The following is a 21,890-nucleotide window of genomic DNA, read 5'->3' as shown; positions in this document are numbered from 1 at the left end:
ACTTTTTTGTTTTTGCGTTCTACCAATATATGGTGGATATTTTAAACACAACTATTCCAATAGATCAATGCTGCCCGAACTAGATTGGACTGGTTGGTTCATTTGATTGTATTAAGAACCAGCTAGTTTGTTTGTTGTTAATCATTCACAACTAGATCGAACTGAATTTAACCATTCAACCATGACTTACAAGTCTCGACGGTGCAATCTTTATTAGATATAAATTTATTTTCAATTTTGTTGATACATTATAAAATTTATATCCTTTTCAATTCTTATAGTAAAGTTATTATAAAATTTATATCCTTTTCAATTCTTATAGCCAGTGGTTCCATTCTTTTCCGGTTATGTTGTAAGGATAGAACCGTCAACTTATCATGTATTTGACGATTTGAACCCGTCTTTTAATTCCTCCAATGACTTCAACTTTAGTTGAAGTATCAACCCCTTATAATGCCATCTTAAAATCTGGTAACGTGGAGCCCAAACTAGCAGCCGGATGCAGGACAATTTTTTTCTTCTCATTTTGATGGGTACATGATGACATTCATTCACATCCAAGCTAGTATGTAGTATTGCTAGAACACTGATAGATGCTAGCTTCATACTTATTTTGATATTTCTATTTCTCATCAATTTAATTCACGATGGAATGAAATAATTTTGCTTTGGCTCAAAATGCCTTGTGCTATCACAGTCTGCCTAAGCTTCTATGTTTTGCGGCTCCATTATTATTTGATTAAAAGAATAAAAACTAAAATGTGTACAGCATTAAAACACAATTAATCTTGGTAATGACGAATATATAAAGAATAAACCTTGTGGTGGCATGATTTCATAAAGAACAAAAATCTCAAAGAAGATAACAACTTCAACCAGAAAGGGAATTCATCCAGCACAAGGCAGCTCATATCACTGATGGCTTCAAAGATGCCCTGAATCATACAAAAATTACTCAAAAGGAAACTGAAACAATTTATTACACGGCCAATACTATGTACCTGTGGTTTGTCCTGCGGCTACTACCACAAAATAGTGCATATGACTTACATTAGCATAATTTGGAAAATGAAATATAGTCAAAGCTGAACCACAAATATAGAGCCTAAACAGCAGGGCAATTCCGATGATGCTAATTAGATTCTAGCATCTAACGAATTGCTAATCATAAATGACATACAGCAATTGCTGTAAGTTTAAAGTTAGAATCCAGCATCCAGCAGCTTCCAATGATGTACTCCAATGAGAATGAGCTATTCACAATATCTTGACAAGGCAACAAAAATGGCCTTGGATTCTTGTTACTAGGGGAAGGGAGAAATAGCAAAGCAGATAGTGGAGGCCAAAACAAAAAAGAAGCAGCACAGAATAATGTATAAGCATGTTGCACATCACTCCAAGGTAGATCATGTCCCGTAATAATCGCCCATGTTCTCAACAAGATAGTCATATGGTGCAGCTAACCCATATTCGTATGTTCCATTTAGTGGGGTCACTCTGTTTGAAGCTGAATAGACACCACCCATGCTAACTTTGGCATTAATCTTAGCTCTTCCTTTGGCGGGCCTTTTGTTATCAGGCGGAAACTCAGCAGAGAGCTTTACCATCTGCTTCTGTAGATCAGCAACTGAATCATTTGTTACTTTTGCCTTCGAGTTCTTCTTTCCATCAACAAGCTTTAGTTCTAAACGGTATAAGGCACATGCATCACACTTGCTAATCTCATATTCGTAAAGGTGCCATTCAAAATGGTTCAGTGGTTGTGGATCCATATAGTAGGATCTCTTCAGACCTCCAAATTCATTGATAACTTGCTTTCTAGATTCATGCCAACCGCGTCCACTGTAATCTGGCAATGATCTCTGCTTTCTGTTTCCACTTTCAAAAGCTCTTCGAGGCTTGTCGAAAAAGAGCCATTCCCTAATAGTCTCACCCTCAAGAACAGAAAGATCAAACAGCTCTGCATTCAAAACAATGGGAAATAATTAAAGAAAGAACAATCTTAACAGATCAAACAACCCTTGTAGCCAGATAAAATTGTGGGTAAACTAAAGAAAAGATCCTAACAGATTGAATTACCAGGCGCATTCCATGGAGACTTTGCAGTTGCTGCTCCCTCACATTCTGGGATGCCAACATCTTTTCCTTGCGCCTTTGCACTAAGAGCAGAAAAAAGTAAATTATCCTTTAAACCGATGCCCCCAGGTCGTAGAACTGGGGCCATACCTGGTGGCCCTTCATTCAAAGCTAGAGCAGCGTGAAAGCTACTGCAATAGTCTTGACACCAGTCCAACCCTTGCGCAGGCCTTGGACAGTCCCAAAGTGCACATTTTGGGCCCAAGAAAGCAGAAGGAGGAGGGCATACACTTGGTAGATAGCTAGATATATGAGGAATAGCATCCTCCTCACAGTAACCTGTACCATTGAAACCAGTATATAAGCTGTGATCGAAGTCCTGATGTAAATCAAACTGATGATATTCTAAAGCAGGCCCCTCCTGGTTGCTAGCTGCCACGTTTTGAACTCCAGATGTCGAATGTTTGCGTTCATCAAGCAACGGGAAATTATGTTGCTGTTGGCCCTGTTTTAGAATTAAGCCAGGAAAGTTATTACAATTACACACGTGAGACCCGATAATGAAACCAGCTCAGCATTGAAATATTGATAAAAGTACAATGTGCGGGAGAAGATGTTGCTATCTGGAGAAATATATGTCAATCTTTAAAACCAAACTAGCATAAACTCTAAGGAATAACCAAACCATCAGAGCCTCTCTTTTTTCGAATCACTAGGTAAAATAAACAAACCATCTATTTTTAGTAAAAAACTGCATTAAGCTTTGAACTATAAAGTATGTACTCAGGAGCTCCAACTCCAAGTAGATGGAACTAACAACTCAATTTTCACATACAAAGGATTGGGTTTATCATGGACAACGCAAGAAGATTTATAGATATCCAATCACAAATCAGGAAACGTTTTCTGAATTATGGATAGAAATTTATAATGAATCACAAGATTGATGATCAATCATTAAAACTAATAAACTATAAAAAAACAACATTCAAAGAAGTAAATCATTTTTTATGCACATTAATCTCCTTATTTTCTATCACATCAATTATTGGGTTTCTCCGTGTTCTCTTTCAAACTTCGAAAACCTAGCCCTCATTTTTTTTTCAACTACCTCTTCTATTTCTTCTATTTTCCAACACATGTAGATCCACAAATCCAAGTTGCATTTCACCTCCCATCGGCCCCACTACTCTCACTGCAAGCGTCAAGCCGTCCAATACCAACCAGCAGAGGCTCACTATTGCTGGTTCCCAGACTAGCCACACACTCTCGCGCACTGATACATGCCTATGTCCTCCATCAAGTGATGGAAAAAACTTGAGCCTGTCTTTGGGCTACTATATTCATAGAACTCTCCACTGATGAGATTCTGGCCCAACCAACCATTGCCACACAGTGGATGGTTAGCTCATTATCCCTGTGAGGTTTGTACACCGGAGTCACACAAGAACAGAGATTCAAGCGATTCACATGAACAAAGCAATTCAACATGCACTTCCAGTGACAAAATGATACTCCACAGAAACCGTATTGATTGGGTGAAGACTTGCATTGAATCACATGAATCAAATTGCAATCCACATGATTCAATTACAATGTTAAGGATAGTCAAAACAAGTTCGAGTTGCATCAACATACCATAAAGTACTGTTAATTCTACAACAAGGCACCCAAGATGTAGGATAGCTACCCACCAGCCCAATTTCCCCCCATCTCTCGTAAGTCATAACCCCCTTCCTCCTTACCCTTCAACCCACAGAAAGATGTAATAAATAAATGAGAATATGAGGAAAACAAACTAAAGCAGAGGGGATAGAGAAACTGCTACCGATGCATACACATTGCACTTTTTGGCATTCTATGTGAAAGTACCATTTATTTGGCTTCTATATAAATAATAGATAATAGATGCTATTCAAATTTCAAGGAAGGAGTAATGAACTTTAAACTAAATAAGCATACATTTATTCAATTCAAATACAACAGAAATATAAACCTTGTTTCTCACACTGAATGTTACGACCCTACTAAATGATCAGTGAAAACAAATTAAAATTGGAAGTATCATATCACCATTATCTGGAGGAGAAGAGACAAATTCACACAACAACCTTTTCAGTTTACATTACATGATATTACTGTTTATAAAGGATGTATGAGACTATGATGTAAATAAGAAGTTAAAGCAATGCACCTAGTAAAAATAGAGAAACATGAGAGAGAGAGAGAGAGAGAGAGAGAGAGAGAGAGAGAGAGAGAGAGAACTTAAAGCAGCTAATGCCACATACATGCAAAGGGAAAAAGAAACTCACCTCTTGAAAAATGACCTTACCCTCAGCCTGCAGAGCCTGGTCATTAGGTTCAGGCTTAGGTGCAACTAAAGGACTAGAGGCATCATCTTCCTCCTCACAGAGCTGCAAAAGCCGACAGATATCGGTGGAGAATGATCCCAGACTTCCACCCTAAATTCACCCACAAACACCACAGTTCACAATCACAGCTTTAGCACTAATATATTGCGATTCAATTTCACATGTGTCCATCACAACATGAAAAATGACAGTTAGAAACAAGCACAACCATGACAGTTATCTCAAACAAAGTTACTAGTTGCATTGAAGCTAAAAACAACAGCACATAAACATGATCTTACTTGCTGCAAAGAAGAAGCAGGAGACGGCTCATTGAGTTCGGCCTTCCACTCACGAAGCATCTGATGGACTTGTTCCTCAAGGACTGCAGCATCGACAGTCCGGCTCTCCTTCCTTGCAAACTGCAAATCCAGAAACATCAGCTGCAAGTCATCAACACGGTTCTTTGCCTTGTCCTTAAAAAGCCTGTGTGATGCAGACTTGCAGCTGTTCTTGGAAATCTTCTTCATACTCAAACCTGAAGCTCTTCCTACAAAACCCTACACTCACAAATATAACAACTCAGTTTCAGTCCACCACAGGTAAAACATACAAAAAGTGAGAGAATAACCCAAAAAATGCACACACCTAACATGTAAAGTTATTATCATGATCAAAAGCATATTCCAGCTCATACCATTCACAACCCTAAAAAACTAACACAGGGAATCTAACAACCCCACCTGAGAGAGAATTAAGTTGAATTTGCCCCAATTACAGCTAATTAACCAATAATTGCAAGGGTATGATTTATGAACACAGACAAATTTCCTGGTGAAAAATAAACCCTAAACATAGATCAAGACAATCTAATCATCTAAAACCCATGGTGCAAATAATCTGACCCAAAACACAAAGTTAAGCATAAAAAATAAACTTTAATTATGAAAAAAAAACAACGAAAACAAAACTCGAGCAAACACAGCAAAAAAAAAGTGAAGTAGAACCGACCAAGTAAATATATTGAGTGAGAAATGTAAAATACAAAACCAAATTTGGATGGAAAAATCGCAGAACGAAAGGAACAACAAAGAGGTGTTGCAGATCGATGGAAATGTGTGATCTTTGGCTAGGTTTTAGGATAGAAGAAGAGTGGTTACCTGGGATTCTGTTCAGTTTTGTATGTCTGTTTTTTCCAAAAATTGAGAAGGCGAGGAAAGTGATATTTAAAGGAATCAAGAGAGAGTTTTTGTGTTGGTGACTTCTCTTCTCTCCCTCCTTTGTCTGCTGAAATTCTGAGCCAATAAAGCAAACACTATTGCACTCAAGAATCAATTTTGATACTGCCAATTACTAATTTTCCTTTTTTTTCTATAAACATATTATTCATCTTCTATCTTTTACTAACTTTTTTTTTAATATTTAATTTATCTTTTAAAATTAATAAATATCAGTCATTCTCACAATATTCTAAATATAAAACACAAAAAAAAAATGTTAGCAATAGCTATACGAGGCCATGTAATTTACCTTTCAATTGACATTTATAATTGTTTTTAAATTGTTATTATTATTTTCAAGACAACTTATTTAAAATGTCAATTGAGAGAATAAATATATCACCTCGAACAAAATTACTATTTTCTTTCTTCATTTTCACGAATACTAAATAGTAAATTTTAGATTGATATGTTCAATGTAAGTATAGATGTTTATAAAATAATATTTGTATTTTAATATCTTAATATCTTAATTTAATTTTTTATATTTTAAGATAAATTTATAGTGTCGAAAAGGAGTATATTTAGAAAATATACCTAATTATTTGAAACTATTCCTATATTTGTGGACAAATTATTTTCCTATACAGTTATTAAAGTTAACGATATGGATCATATTTTTCCATTTTTATTTAATATACAATCAAAAAGTGACTAATTTTATACATTTCAAAATACAAAAGACTAACATAAATCTTAATACATATAACAACTCAAATTAAATATTCGATAAAAAATATAAAAAATTATTTTATTTTTTATACAACAACATTTAAATTAATTATATTGTAATTTAACAATTCATCACACAAATTATACCAAACAAAAATAACTACATAAATTATTATAATTGGAATAACAACCTAAAGATATGTTTTTAAAAAATTGACGGTTTACGATGGAAAAAAGGGAAATTGATAGCTGTATCGATACTAGACTAGGAAAAAAATTGCTTAGTTTTAATTAGCGTAAAATTAGAGGTGGAATAGGTTCGATAAATATATGTAAGATTATTTTTTCAAAACAGATAAATTTGTGTTTTTCTACGAACTTTTTTAATTAAAAAACCAGACTATAGATTATATAAAAGTTATTTTTGTTTTATCATCCGGTTTATTTAAATAAATATATATGATATTTTTTATTAATATTATTATAATATAGTAAATTTTAAACTTTATATTAAATTATAAATTTATCAATCTTTTTGATAATTGAATTATATTATATTTACATTAATTTTTGTCATATTTAAATATATTACAATAAAATTAAATTAAAATATAATATTATTTAAAAATCAAATTCTTTAACATGCTATTTTAAAAAAAATATTTAATCTAATTAACTATTAATTTATTAATCTATTCAAAAATATGTCTGACTGATAATTTAAAAATATTAATATAAAAGATGTTTTTTAACTACTAACAAACTATAGACTTTTATAAATGATTGAGTCATGCCTAAAAAAATATATGGCATGTCACAAATTAAATTTAGACTTTAAACTTTTTGATATGACATTTTCATATTTTACAAAATTTAAATTTAATTTGACCTAATCTATTTTCACCTCTACTAAAATCTATAATAGGGTCATTTAGTTTTTCTTAAGTGGTATTTATTGTTTAATGATATGTATGTGTATACAAATGTAAGCGTGGATGCAAGCATGCAAACATTATTAACGGATGATAAGTGGTTTTTTAGGCATGGCTACCAATCAATAATAATATTGGAATAATAGATGATAGCTTCTTCTTAAATGTCCATTTTGGTCAAAGTATATTTCAACAATTAAAGGAGAGAAATAAAAACTTTCGATATTTTTGGTTTCCTTTTTATTTCATAATATTTTTGTTTTCGTCATTTTCCCATTTGTTTAAAAAAAAAAAAACTATTAGGCGTGGTAACTCGACGAGCTCACAAAGGAGAAGAAAAAATGGAACAAAAGTATAGAACCCCACGAACATTTAAACAAAAGGAAAATAAAAAAGGTGATTCCTTTTTTGGTAAATAAAAATGAAATTCTTGTATTAGCCTATAAGGTCAATATGTGAATGATGATCGAGGTAAGGAAGGAATAAAGTACACTTCCACTACCATCAAACATATTCTCATTTTGATGCTTGTTTAGGAATTTTGATGAGCTTTATAGGATAAAGGAGGGTGATTAATGGTTACAATCCTATCATTCATATCAGTCATATGGATGGATACAGGACGTGCATGTTTTTGACTGGATGCACATAATCCTCTATTCTCTCTTACGACGCCCACAACCGACGGAGATGCTTAACTTTTTTGCGCCAACATAATAATATTGGACTTAGTGGCATTGGAAACACTTTATCGAATTTTCATCCTTACGTAACTCAAACCTAGTGGGTAGATCATCTCCATACAAAAACTAATCACTCATATTTTTTTTTTATACCAGATATATGATTTAAGGCGACTTTTTATTTCGAAATTACACATTTAATTCATTTTTTTCTCTTATTTTATTTAAATAAATGATTTTTACATAATTAATTTTATTTCGTGTTTTAACAATTATTTTATCGTTTAAGCACGATATTTTATTGTTCTTTATCTTTATATGACATTAGTTTTTTGTTTTGGCTTTTTATGTTAGGGTGACATTTTCATAGTCAAATATTATTTTTACCATTATTAGCATTCTTTTCACTCGTCAAAATACTACTACTAGGGGTATGAATAATTTGAGAGGAAAGATAATCTATATAGTCTATTACAATGTGAAATTGAAAATATTATCTCTATCATAATACATATAAAGATTTTACGATCTCAATCTAAAGATATTGATTTGTCTATTCTTTGATCACGTGTAAAAATAATATGTATAGTTTAATTATAGGATATAAATGGAGTTTAATCAATTTGATTTCTTGTCTATGAAATAGTGTTTTGTTTATTAATATTACTACCTTTCTTTATATATATATATATATATAACATTTTTTTCTTCATTTTTTGCGAGCGCTGCTTAATAAAAATTAAATATGTGATGCAGTATAATAATATAGAATTGTTGGCGAGACTAATTTAATAAGAATTTTTTAGGTATTTGTTTTAAAAAAAGTGATGTTTATTAAGATATAAAAATAATAATAAATGAACAATGGAAGCAAATATAATAGTCACAAGATGTGATAAATTGAAGTGTTAATTTTTTAAAAATTAATCTATACTCAATAAAATCAGTTCTAAGTTTAAAAGAATTTGAAAAATATTAATTATAGAATGTTTTAAAGTGTTATAGAATGTTAATACACATTATTATTATAAATCACAAAACTTTGTACGCGTCCACTTCATACTTCGGTGAATTTTTTCAACATCATGTTTAAGAAAATCTTTTCATCTCTCACGTCTTACACTTATGCCACTATTAACTTTTACAATTATATTACCTTAGCTTCAATAAATTTACACATTTTCTTTTAAGTCGATCTTAATTTTACAATGTCTCACAATCATTCGAAATAACTTTTACACTTATACAATCTTGATGAGAATATTTACAAAAAGTGTAAATATTTTGAGATTTAAGTAATCAACCCTTGTGATTGGATGACACTATTGAGAATATACCGTAAAGATTTATTCATTGGTATAAAGTTAAATTATACTGTATTTGTTTTTGAAGAGATTGAGTAATGATAAACACTTATGATAAGTCAGCTATATATTGTTTTCAAGCTTATAGTCTTCAAGGTTATGAGGTGCTCCCTATTTGGAAAGGTTGTGGGTTTCTAATAATGTATTTTATAATAAAAAATGAAGGTTGAAGTGAAAAATATATTTTTGACATAATTGTTATTGTAGTTCTTTGACTTAATTTCAGGTAACACTTTAGTTATTTTTAATTTTTTTACTTTTCAATTTAGTATTTTATTTAATTTTAAGTAACAATTTGATTCTTTATATTTTAAAATGTCAACAATGTTATCATTTATTTACAAAAACTTAAAAAATTCATCAAAATCTTCAAACAAAACTCATAAAATTGGATACTAATTGTGTAACAGCCCGTTTTTTAAAAAAAAAACAAAAATTGAATTTCTGAAATTATGAAAAAAATACTTTTGGATAAAATATTTAAGTTGTAACATAACGACAAAAGTCAACAAATATTTACAAGCAGTAGAGTTAGTTTTTGAAATTAAAAATGCATTTAAACAGCAAAATACATCGGGGCTATGAGACATATCAGACATAGCTTATACCCTTGGGGTATTATTGGCAGACGTATGTACAAAAGCATTGCCCCAATAATTTTTACTTCCATACGTCGCATCAAAAAGTAGTACAATGACCCATCAAAATAAAAGTCAAGCTGACAATATGATGTATATGTACAGTCTTCCAAATTGAAATAAATACATTCACAAAAGAAAGACATTTAGCCCTATACCACCATCTAATCTGATCATGATACAAAAACTATACAACTCGGGTGCTCTCCACGCTCCCTGCAAAATCCTCCTGACACAACTTCGGTCAGGTATGTCTAACTACCTTCTCATCTCCAAGGTACTAACCGGTAAGATGATCCTGGTTCTTATGTGAAGGCAAAACTCAGATTTTCACAATAATTGTAAACGGTCGCCAATCGAAATTAACAAATATCACATAACATTTAAATTTCAAATGCACAAAATAACCTTTCAACTTAGCATACTCCTTGAAAAGGTTTTCATATGTCAAACATGCATAAACAAGTTGAAAAATGAAGTTTTTAACAAAATTGCACTGTCGTATTCGAATACAGCAAACTCGTATCTGAATACAGTGCAAGTCAGTGGAAAAAAGTATCATGTCGTATTTGAATACAGAAATCTCGTATCCGAATACAGTGTAAGTCAGTGGCAAAATATGTGCTGTCGTATTCGAATACAAGTGCAAAATTGTAAGTCAGTAGCAAACTCTATGATGTCATATTCGTATACAACTGTAAAAAATGTAGATTTTCAGTTTTGAAAACGTTTCGAAATCATTCAACACTTACAACACAAAATCAATTATCACACGTAACAATTACGGTACAATCACAAACAACAACTGAGTATATATATACTATCATCACGATATATCAAACATGACTCACGTGCCAAACACCCTAATGCAATGCGTATATTCCAAAATGTATGATTCCAGAAATTCTAAACCAAAACTCTCCTCGAGAGGCGTAAATCGTAATTGTACAATCTCTCACAGACCAGTACTAATTACAAATGTGCCACCTATCATAGGCCCACACAATTTATTAAAGCGTAGCCTATCACGGGTCTTATACCACAATTCCAAACAAAAACTCTCAGCGAGGGGCGTAAATCCTAAACGTACAGTCTCTTACGAACAAACACGAGTGCAGTCTCTCACAAACTAACACGAGTGCAGTCTCTCACATACCAACACGATTTACAAGAGTACAGCCTCTCACATACCAGCACGATTTACAAGAGTACAATCTCTCACATACCAACACAATTTACAAGAGTGCAATCTCTCACAGACCAACACGATTCACAAGAGTTTAGTTTCTCACAGACCATCACGGTTTCTATAGTGTAATCTCTCACGGACAAACACAAATGCACTCTTTCACGGGCAAACACGATTTACTATAGTGTAATCTCTCACGGACAAACATTAGTGCAATCTCTCATGGACAAATACGATTTACTAGAGTGTAGTCTCTCACGGAAAAACACGAGTGTCGTCTCTCACAGACAAACACGATTTACTAGAGTGTAGTCTCTCACGGACAAACACGAGTGTCGTCTCTCACGGACAAACACGATTTACTAGAGTGTAGTTTCTCACGGATAAACACCAGTGCAGTCTCTCACGGACAAACATGATTTATATAGTGTAGTCTCTCACGAACACACACAAGTGCAGTCTCTCACGGACAAACATGATTTACTATAGTGTAGTCTCTCACGAACAAACACCAGTGCAGTCTCTCACGGGCAAACACGATTTCTAGAGTGTAGTCTCTCACAGACAAACACGATTTACTAGAGTCTAGTCTCTCACTGACAAACACTAGTTCAGTCTCTCACGGACAAACACAACAGTTAAATCCTCGTAAGGATAAGATGGACCAGTCAACTCATGAAACTATCCCGTGACCCATCACGGTCACCACTTAACATCGTCTCCCATCGCGGTAAGCACTTAACATCGTGGCCCATCGCCGTCACCACTTATTCGCACTTCAACACACATCAAACATTCGTAATATCAATTATGAACACATAATTAAATTAAATTATCCCCAAATTCAAACATAAATCACCCATATTCAATCTCCACAAATTCACACATAATTCACCTCAAACTCATTTTCCACAGACACACATAAATTCATTTACCGCCAATTCACACCAAATTATATCTATTTAAATTCCATAAATTTAAACCATAAATCACCAAATTCAATTACCACAACACACATAAACTTCATCAATTTCAAACTCCACAAATACACATATTGAGTCCTATATGCAATCTAGAAATTTGGAAGGAGCATTTACCTTAACGGTAGTATTAATAGCCGATTACGACACTGCGATTAATTTCTGTAAAATTTATGCTCTCGTCATCACTTCGAAAAACTAGCTCACTAGCACCGCAACGTGGCAATGAGCAATTTTCCCTTCTGTCACTTCTCACAAGGGAGCTTAGTTTTAGAAGGAAAGTAAGGATTTGTGTTTGACGATTTTGAAAACCACTAACACGATTTTCTTTGTTTCCGAAATAGAGAAGAAATAAGGAGGATACGTTTGCGAGGCAGGGAAAATATTTACTTTTATTTCCTTTTTGTTTTCCTTCCTTTCCTTTTCCTACACACACACACACACACACACACACACACACACACATATATATATATATATTATATAAATATATATATTAAAACCAAACAAATATCTAGGTATTTTAAAAAACATTATTTCATCCGTTGCCTCACATCACTTCTCAAACCATTTTTTCCCCAAAAAAATACCTTCTCGCTGCAATTTAATCGACAGATGATTTTTTATGAAAAACACTGCATCTCAGAAAAATTTTCTTTCGACAAAAGATTCACCGTAAATAAATAAAATTATTCATCAACGAATAATTTTAATCGGGGCTCCAAAAAGATATTTTTGGCATATAACGCCCAAAATACCAATAAACTTGGCTAAAAAGCCTCAAAATTTCAACACAAAATTCCCCAAAAATGCATAAATTAGAAATTAACACTCAGAGTCTTACAAATTTCAAGAAAATTCATATATTCATTAAATGCATAACTCAAATATTCAAATAAATTTATATTTTCATATCTAACAACATCAAATTAATCAAATAAAGAATGAATTTGATGAAATTTGTATAATATTGAAGATGATAATTAATTTTATGGATTTTGTTTAAAAATTTAAATTTTTATAAAAAAATAATAAAATTGTTAATATTTTAAGATATAAATAATTAAATTATTATCTAAAATTAAATAAAAGTTAAATAAAAAAATATAAATAAATGACTGAATTTAAATTAAAGAATCGCAAAAGGAGTTATGCTTATATTTTTTTAATCTTCAAAATTCTTAGTCACTTATCTATCACTAAAAATAAATGTGGGGGAAGGAGTTCAAAGCCCAATACATTCTGTTTTTTTATTTATTTTATTTTTATTTTTATCACGAGCTCCATTTTGAGAAGCTGCCAAATAAAATAACCCTGAACCCGCCAAAACATGGGTTCTCCTTCAAATTTTCGCTTCCCCAAGACTAACCCGATCCGCGTCACTCCATCCAATTAATCTCAACCTTCCATCACTAACAGATCAACGATTGTCATCACACACTCCAAACTCCTCCACACGCCACGTCACTAATCCGCGTGCCGCACCACCTCCAAAGAAACAATACCCGTGGATTATCCAATAACATCAACGGCCACGATCACAACAACCTATTCACTTCCCTCTCATACTTCGCGCACATACCCCAATTTCAAAATCCCCACAAAAACCCTTACTATATAGTTCACCCCTTCCCTCTCTTCTTCTCATCACCAACAATTCAACACATACAACTAAGACTTAGGCTCTTAACTGTTAGAAACAGATTAGCTGTGAATTTAACAATGGCACGTACTAAACAAACCGCTCGCAAGTCCACCGGCGGGAAGGCGCCCAGAAAGCAGTTGGCAACAAAAGCCGCTCGTAAGTCTGCTCCGGCAACCGGAGGTGTGAAGAAGCCACATCGTTTCAGGCCAGGAACTGTTGCTCTTCGCGAGATCCGTAAGTACCAGAAGAGCACAGAGCTTTTGATCCGTAAACTTCCCTTCCAGCGTCTTGTCCGTGAGATCGCACAGGATTTCAAGACTGACCTTCGTTTCCAGAGCTCCGCCGTGTCGGCACTTCAAGAAGCAGCCGAGGCTTATCTCGTTGGTCTCTTCGAGGATACTAACCTCTGCGCAATTCACGCCAAGCGTGTTACTATTATGCCGAAGGATATTCAGCTCGCTAGACGCATTAGAGGCGAACGTGCTTGATTTTCTTGTTCATTTCTCTGTTAGGGTTTGTGTAGATAGTTTCAAAATGTGGTTAATCACAAACCGTTGTTATTAATTCCTGAAATATTGTACTTGTGCTCAATGCTTTATCAATTGAATCATTTATCTTTTGATCAATTATTTCAATTGTTTTCTTTAGATTCTGTAATTGAAGCTTGGTTTTATGCTCTAGATTCTCTGCCTTGCTTGTGGATATATTGAAAATGTCTCGTATGAAACCCTGATTTTTTTTATTGATTCTAATGATACATTAACGATTTCGTACACGCTATCTATATATATTTTGAAGCATTAAAATCCAAGTATACTTAAACACCGAAATTTTGATTTGTTCATTTTAATTTCGTTTGTTTTAAAGATTTATAATTGTAAAAATTTACAAGAATCAGCTGACTATGTAAAGTTTAATTTCCTGTCAATAGTTGATTTGTTTTGTAACAATTCCAATGATATAAAATTGGATAAGCCTAATTTGTATATTGAATCATACAATTATTGTCAAAACAAAACTATTTTCGCACTGCTTCTGATATCTGTTAAAATCTCATGATTATTTCCCCCCCCCCCCCATCCAAAGGGTCCTTTTTTTTTTGAACCGTTAAAATCTCATTATTATTTCCCCCCCCCCCCAATTCAAAGGAGTCTTTCTTTGATGAACCATAAACCTTTGTGTATCTAGATTGTAACGCTTGGAAATTTGCAAAAAGGTCGACCTGTGACAATAACAGGTATATAATGTTATCCAAATGCAAAAATCATATTACATTAGGATCGAAAAGTAGAAACTTACTAGGGTCTTTGGTTGTTTGTTCAGCCAATCCATTGAAATAGCAAGTGGCTCCGGTTGTTTTAAACTTAGCCCAAAATGTGCTAAACACATAACTTGCATGGTCTGTGACTGAAACTGGTTCATAGCATTCATTTCCTGGTGAAAGTGCTTCACAAGTCATGTTTACTTCATTGCAGGCATAGGACAAAGCTGATGCCAGTTCTATTTCATTTGCTCCTTTGGCCGCAACACACCACACCTTTCCTTTGAATGGTACATTATTCTCTGGAGCTGGTAATGATGCAAAATCTGTGATGTGTTTTTTCCCTGTTAAGTCAAGATCATAAATTGGGGTTCCGTCTGTCTCTAACAAACCCCAGTGTCGCTCTGTTCCTGGACCTGGCTTTTGATTTTCATTGAAAAGTGAGAAGATGAAGGTTGGTATGGTGACCCCGGGTCTAGCTGGGGTTCCAATTGGTGGTTTTGTTGTCATTCTTTGAATGAGATTGCGATTGTATGTAGGTGCATTGAAAATGTTTGCACCTGGTTCTTCAATGTCGCCCGAGTTTGGCCATCCTGTTTCTGATATTACGAGTTGGATGTTTGTGTACCCGAGTTTTGACATGGCAAAGATGAGGGAATCAAGCATTTGGTCTAACAGGTTGCTATATAATAAGCCACTACCAGGGTCTCTTGTGGTGAAATTTCCCCTGAACAGAGCGAAATCGAGGTTAATATTGTTTGGGTCCTGTGACCATGGAAAATATGGGTATGCATCAATGAAGAAAAATGATTTAGTTCTGTCTAAGAACTTGAGCATTGGTACTATCACACTGTCTCTAATGTCGGATCGGAATGTGCCGCGTGAAGGTGGAAAGGTTGATTGTAAAACATCCATGGCTAATGGGGTGCCAATTTTGATGTCTCTGATGTTCAGAGATTTTAGAGATCTTTTAATGCTTCTCATTGCTGGGACAAGATCATGCCACATTTTGTGTCCTTGTTCTGAATTGTAGCTTAGCACTTCATTTCCCACAAGCAAGAAGCGAATCATGGTTTTGGGGTAGAAAGGAACTACATTGTTCCTCACCCATTCATCTGCTATGCTTTGGTTTGCAGCAATCCCTGAGATTTCATGGTTTGGGATCATAATGGAAACTTTGAGCTTTGTGGTTGATAAAAGCCTTAAAATATCCGGGTTAGCGTCGTAGAGCTTCACACGGGCCGCTTTCATTATTGTTAGTAATTCAATGGACCGATATGGAGATGGTAGATTATTCCCAAGCACGCCATAGTTCACACCAATGTTGCTATAAGCTTTTGCGCCTGTAGAATTGGAAAAATTGCATATAGTTTAATTAAATAAGATACTTTAGCAGAAAAAAAAATGCCTGTTTCAAACTTACCTGATAATGAAACTAAACAGACAAAAAGTATAGCCAGAGATCCCATTTCTCCAACTCCTAATGGTTAAGCAATAGAATGAGATGAAGAGAATATTAGCGGTATCAATTTATACAAATGCAATGGAGGTTGGTAGCAAGAAATCATATATCTTTGGAAAAAAGGATCTTTATGAGGGTATACAAGAAGTAATTAATCATTGTTATTTACTCTTCGCAGGGAGCAATAGAAATAAGAAAGGAATGAAATACACATTCACTTATTAATAAACTAGTGGTGACAGCAAGGGTGTGTTCTATTTGTTTCTTGGTTTAACCTGTTTCCGAACCTATTTTTATTACAATAAATGAAGTTAAATTAGTCACAAACTTTAGAAGGGAAAGAAGCTACTAATATTGTATGAAAATGAGGTTAATGAAGTAGTGCCACGTATCTCGTGAAATGGGACAAATTTTAAGAAGAATTTGAGAGTTGTTTAGTAGACCAGTTTGAATACTCTCGATTCATGTTTTTCTCTGTCAATGTAAATATAAATCTGTTTATTTCTTTTAATTTAATTTAATTTTTTTTTTCAATCGAAAATTTATATTATATAAATAATACATATAAATTTTTATATAAATAAAAGTTATTTGATATATTATTAAAATTAAAAAAGATTAATAGTATTTTATAAATTATGAAACCTAAGTAAAAAGAAATTGGGACATATACTTAACTTATATTTTTTTACTCTAGTCAAATATACCTATTTCTCCGATTAATTATTTTTTGGTTCAATGTTTTGCTTTTAGAGTTCACTGCAGTAATAAACATAATTTTTTTTAATAATATATGATCATTCATGATAATACTAGAAGACACAATCAAAAATATCATAAAAAAAAAAAAAAAGTTAAACTTTTTAAAGTTTACCAACATTACTAAATAATTATTTTAATCAATTCAAAATAGGCATCTAAAATATAAATACTTTAGGTATTTCATGTAAAGTTCATCTAAATATTTTTAATGTAATGTTAAAAGTGTAAGTGCAAAATTACAAAATAATGTCAAGTATTATTATGAACAAATTAAACGTAAACAAAAAGTAAAAAATTTACTACTTTAAATTTATAATTATTTTTTTAACGCTTAATTATTTATTAATTACCACTATGTCTATTGTGTTCGTAAGATCCAGAAGATCTCAACCAAAAGCATTTGATATTTTTTTTGTTTGCATATAATTTTCATATTATTATTTATTAATTTTGTCTTATTTAATTTTTAAATTTTATATACTTATAACAATATATGGGTGGAAACCTAGCAATATTGTTCATTTCTTTCAACCGTGGACTCTTACTATTTTTAATAAAAAATAACTTTTAATAAAAAATGAATAACGAATATAATAATTACGAAAAATGCATATTGTAGTTTTTTAAGTTATACAAAAATAACAAATTAGTTTTTTATATATTTTCATAACAAGATAATCATTTTTTTATTTTTGGGTGTCAAGTTTGATTTATTTTTTATTTTTTTAATTTTGTAAATATTTTCATCGTCAATCCTAATTTAAACTCAGCAAAACTAAAATCTAAAATTTTCCCGATTTTTCAAATTAATTCATGTAAAATAAATAATTGACATTAATCAATTATTTAAAAGAACATATACATGAGACATTTAAGAGATAAATATTTATTTGATTATTTGTGTGTATCTTGAATATCAACATACTTTATAAAAGTAATTATACAAAAATAGTATTAAATAGATAAACTATTTTTATCTATTTGATGATGACGTTTCTATAAAAAAAATACAAATTCAATACATATATATAATACACTAGTTATAATTTACTTTACAAATCATACATAAGGTTAATGTTTGTCACAATCAAATATTTTAAAGATAAATATGTAATTGATTATTACTAAGTATTTTGAATATTTATTTATTTAATAAAATATTTTTTATTGGTTATAGTTACTTAAAAGATAAAGGTGTATTATAATATTATTATTGTGTTTGCCTTTGGTAAAAATGTGAGATTGTCGGAAAGTTATAGGACATTAATTATAATTTATTATATGAGTTATATAAAACAAATATTTATCGCAGATTAATCTACATTATTATTAAATGAGTGGTTCTGTATTCAAGAGTAAACCTGACATGATTTTTACTTCAAATCATTAGTTATCTCTCAAGTGAAAATACATATTTTATTAACCATGAAAGGATTAGACAATTCTGCTAAGTCCATTAGTCAAATATAATTTGGGAGATCTTCTCAAAATCATAAAACAGTTGTAATCAAATCAACCACTAGAATATAAAAAAAATCAACCACTAGAATTAATATCAAGGAATATTCTCGATGCATTTCGAAATTCAAACTCATATATCAAGAAATATTCTAGATGCATTTTAAAATTTAAACTCCACGCCAAACTTATTTGCACCATATGAAAAAAGAAATTTCATATTGTGCATTAAAACAATTAATTGTACATTGCTCATTTCAAAGTATGAATTTTATATTATGCATTAAATCAATTAATTATTATACTGATTTACTTATATTGATTTCAATTTTGAAAATTTGAATTAGAAATTTAAGTTGACTTATGAGCATATTCTTTCATTTGAATTTAAAGATAATAATTGGTTATGAAAAAAAATTACATTTGTAGTATTCGAAATTCTATCATCGATACAAATAAGACCATATTCGAAATATATCTATTTACTTTTAAAAAAAAATTAAAACATTTTTTTAGAAAAAATAATATTCAAATAAGAATTAATATATACTACAATTTTTTTCCTTTTATTACAATAATAATTGAGACCTAGTTAAATTTTGAAAACATTTACTTCAAAATTGCAACCAACTAGTTGAATTTCATTTTCGTAAAAAATAAAATTAAAAAACTAAAGAATTGAATATTTTACTTGAAAAGTTTATTAAGATAATATTGGTGTTCAAGTTTTAAAAAGAGCGACCAAAGAAGCCTTTAAAATGTAGAATTCATGCATGAGATAAATATTTGTCATTAATCAATTTATTAAATTTAGTGTTTTTTTTTGCACTTTTGAAATAAAAAATGAGAATAATTATTATATTGTGATTTGAGTTTTTATAAATACCATAAAAGGGGTATAAGCGTTTATTACTAAAGAAGTAGTTAAATTTGTATTTTTTTTAAATATTGTCAGTATAAAATGAAAACATTCATAATACACTAATTATAATTTTCTTGTTCTTTCATAATAAACATTAGGAATGTATAATTCAAACACGGGATAAATATTTGTTATTAAACAATTAATTAAATTGGGTATTTTTATGATATTTTCTAAAAAAATGAGAATAATTAGAATTTACTTATTTGAGACTATCATAATCATTATATAAGAGATAAATATTTGTCACTAAAAAATTAATTGAAATTTGTTGAGACAAAATCACTCAAATGATTTTAATGATAACAAAATTACTTAAGAGATTATGATTGTGGTTAATGACCAACATGTGCTCTTGAGTGTATTCATATAAGACAATAAGTTATTAATCATTAAGGCAAAAAGAAGGAAAATATGATTCTGGCCTGAGTATGGAAAACCTCGTGAGGATGGCATATGATCAAGATGAACCACGTGAGGATGGGCTGCAAAGTAGAAAATCTCCAGATCTGCCCAAGTTATGACCTCACTAGTACAAATGCTTTTATTCATTAAAGAAATGAACAATAAAGTCAAAGAATGAATAAGTAAAAGTATTTGAAATAAAGAAGTTAGAAGGCCAAAAGAAAAAGGACAAGAACAACTAGATATAAGTCTAAGAGGATGATAGAATAGGCTGAGGATGGACCAACAAAAGTTGAAAGCAACTCATCAAGCATGTGCAAAGGCTAAAATCAGATCATTTATTGGGCTTGCACATTTTAATACATGAAGAAGTCAAGTAAATAAAAGGCAACTTCAAACAAGCCAAGAATAAACAATCACATATTGCTGCCAGATCTGATCCTCGGACTGAGTATGACAATCCTATGTAATAGGGTGGCTTTTTCTCTCTTGTCAACATCACCTCAAAAGTTGAAATCAACCTAGTCCTTAAAGCTTTTTGAAAAGGTTGCAGCTCACATGGTCAAAGAAACAACTTTGCACTCTTGATAAAAGAGAATAGACAAAGACATCTCAAGATCAAGTTTCAAGGAAGCTGACCTGCATACGTGAGGATGGGTTCTGCCTGGCCTAACAAACTGAATGACAGTTCTGTAATTATGATGAAAAACCTTGGATCCTTTGAAAATGAGTTCCAACGGTCATCAAAGAGCTTGGACCTCTATAAAATGCAGCAAGCTCTTCATCATAAAACACACAACGCAATTGCATAAAAAGATCAAGCATCTTAAAGCTATCAAGAGCAACTCACATCCTCACTTCATACTTTCTTTGATCCTACACTATATCTTTGTATATCCTTTGAGAAAGTATTAAGTATCAACCACTCTCATACTACTTTGTAATTTCCTTGTGAGTGAAGCTTGGAAATATTTGAAAATTGATTGTAAGCTTGGTGAAGCTAAAGAATACACAGTTTGTAATCATCCTCAGCGTGAGGTTGATCTGTTTGAAAGTTAGTGAAATCTCACAAGGGTGTGAGGACTGGACGTAGCCATCTTTGGGTGAACCAGTATAAAATTGTGTGTGTCTCTCTCATATTCTTCTTTTACTCTTTTGCTTACAATCCCTATTCAACCCCCCATTCTAGTGATATTTAGTTACATCAATTGGCATCAGAGCAAGGTTCTCTAAAAAATACACCTAACAGTGTAAGAGAAAATGATCCAAAAAGAAAAATGTCAAAAGCTAAGTACATTCCTGAAGGAGGATCATCCAACCGACCTCCCTACTTTGATGGTACAGATTACAACCACTGGAAAGGTAAGATGAGGCTATTTCTCATATCACAAGACAACAACATATGGTCTGTGGTGGAAAATGGAGACCATGTCATCAGAACCAACAACGCAGACGCAACCTTCGATGAGAAACCTCAAGCACAATGGACGGCTGATGAAAATGCAAAGGTACTCCTAAACTCTAAATCTCATTTATTTCTAACGTGTGCTTTGAGCAAGGAAGAGTATGACAGAGTTGAAGAATGCAAAATCGCTAAAGAGCTCTGGGATACTCTAAGGATTCATCATGAAGGATCAAGCCATGTAAAAGAAGCAAGGATAGACATAGGAGTAAGAGATTTCAAACTATTCGAAATGAAGGAGGATGAAACTATTGATGAAATGTTCTCAAGGTTAACCATCATATTAAATAACTTGAGATCTCTTGGAAAGATATACTCCATTCAAGAAAGGATAAGAAAAATTCTAAG

The 21,890-nt window shown here is 32.0% G+C and overlaps 3 protein-coding genes across 4 annotated transcripts; 1 reads left to right on the top strand and 2 right to left on the bottom strand.

Annotated features, from left to right (window-relative positions):
• Window positions 1-955: 955 nt before the first annotated feature.
• LOC101496785 (transcription factor VOZ1) lies at window positions 956-5,728 on the bottom strand. Its single transcript, XM_012717138.3, has 5 exons — window positions 5,588-5,728; window positions 4,730-4,987; window positions 4,389-4,538; window positions 2,080-2,581; window positions 956-1,960 (listed from the first exon to the last, which is right to left on the bottom strand). Exons 2-5 carry the CDS (start codon window positions 4,955-4,957, stop codon window positions 1,407-1,409), a joined length of 1,434 nt encoding a protein of 477 aa, XP_012572592.1. The 5' UTR covers window positions 4,958-4,987; window positions 5,588-5,728; the 3' UTR covers window positions 956-1,406.
• An 8,068-nt stretch (window positions 5,729-13,796) lies between these two features.
• Window positions 13,797-14,436, top strand: LOC101496454 (histone H3.2). The gene has a single exon (XM_004505054.4). It carries the CDS (start codon window positions 13,888-13,890, stop codon window positions 14,296-14,298), a length of 411 nt encoding a protein of 136 aa, XP_004505111.1. The 5' UTR covers window positions 13,797-13,887; the 3' UTR covers window positions 14,299-14,436.
• Window positions 14,437-14,709: 273 nt separating this feature from the next.
• Window positions 14,710-16,645, bottom strand: LOC101496127 (probable glucan endo-1,3-beta-glucosidase A6). Of its 2 annotated transcripts, XM_073370471.1 has the most exons (4): window positions 16,495-16,645; window positions 15,110-16,414; window positions 14,950-15,032; window positions 14,710-14,885 (listed from the first exon to the last, which is right to left on the bottom strand). In XM_073370471.1, the coding sequence occupies exons 1-3, from the start codon at window positions 16,538-16,540 to the stop codon at window positions 14,995-14,997; spliced, it is 1,389 nt and encodes a 462-aa protein (XP_073226572.1). In that variant the 5' UTR covers window positions 16,541-16,645; the 3' UTR covers window positions 14,710-14,885; window positions 14,950-14,994. The 2 variants fall into 2 exon arrangements, with proteins under 2 accessions (XP_073226572.1, XP_027191500.1); XM_027335699.2 differs by lacking the exon at window positions 14,710-14,885 and having other exon boundaries at window positions 14,939-15,032; window positions 16,495-16,643.
• Window positions 16,646-21,890: the final 5,245 nt, after the last annotated feature.

This window comes from Cicer arietinum, chromosome 6 (assembly GCF_000331145.2).
Source record: "Cicer arietinum cultivar CDC Frontier isolate Library 1 chromosome 6, Cicar.CDCFrontier_v2.0, whole genome shotgun sequence".
NCBI lineage: Eukaryota > Viridiplantae > Streptophyta > Magnoliopsida > Fabales > Fabaceae > Cicer > Cicer arietinum.
The sequence above is the reverse complement of the archived record's forward strand: the minus strand, read 5'-3'. Positions and strand labels throughout refer to the sequence as shown.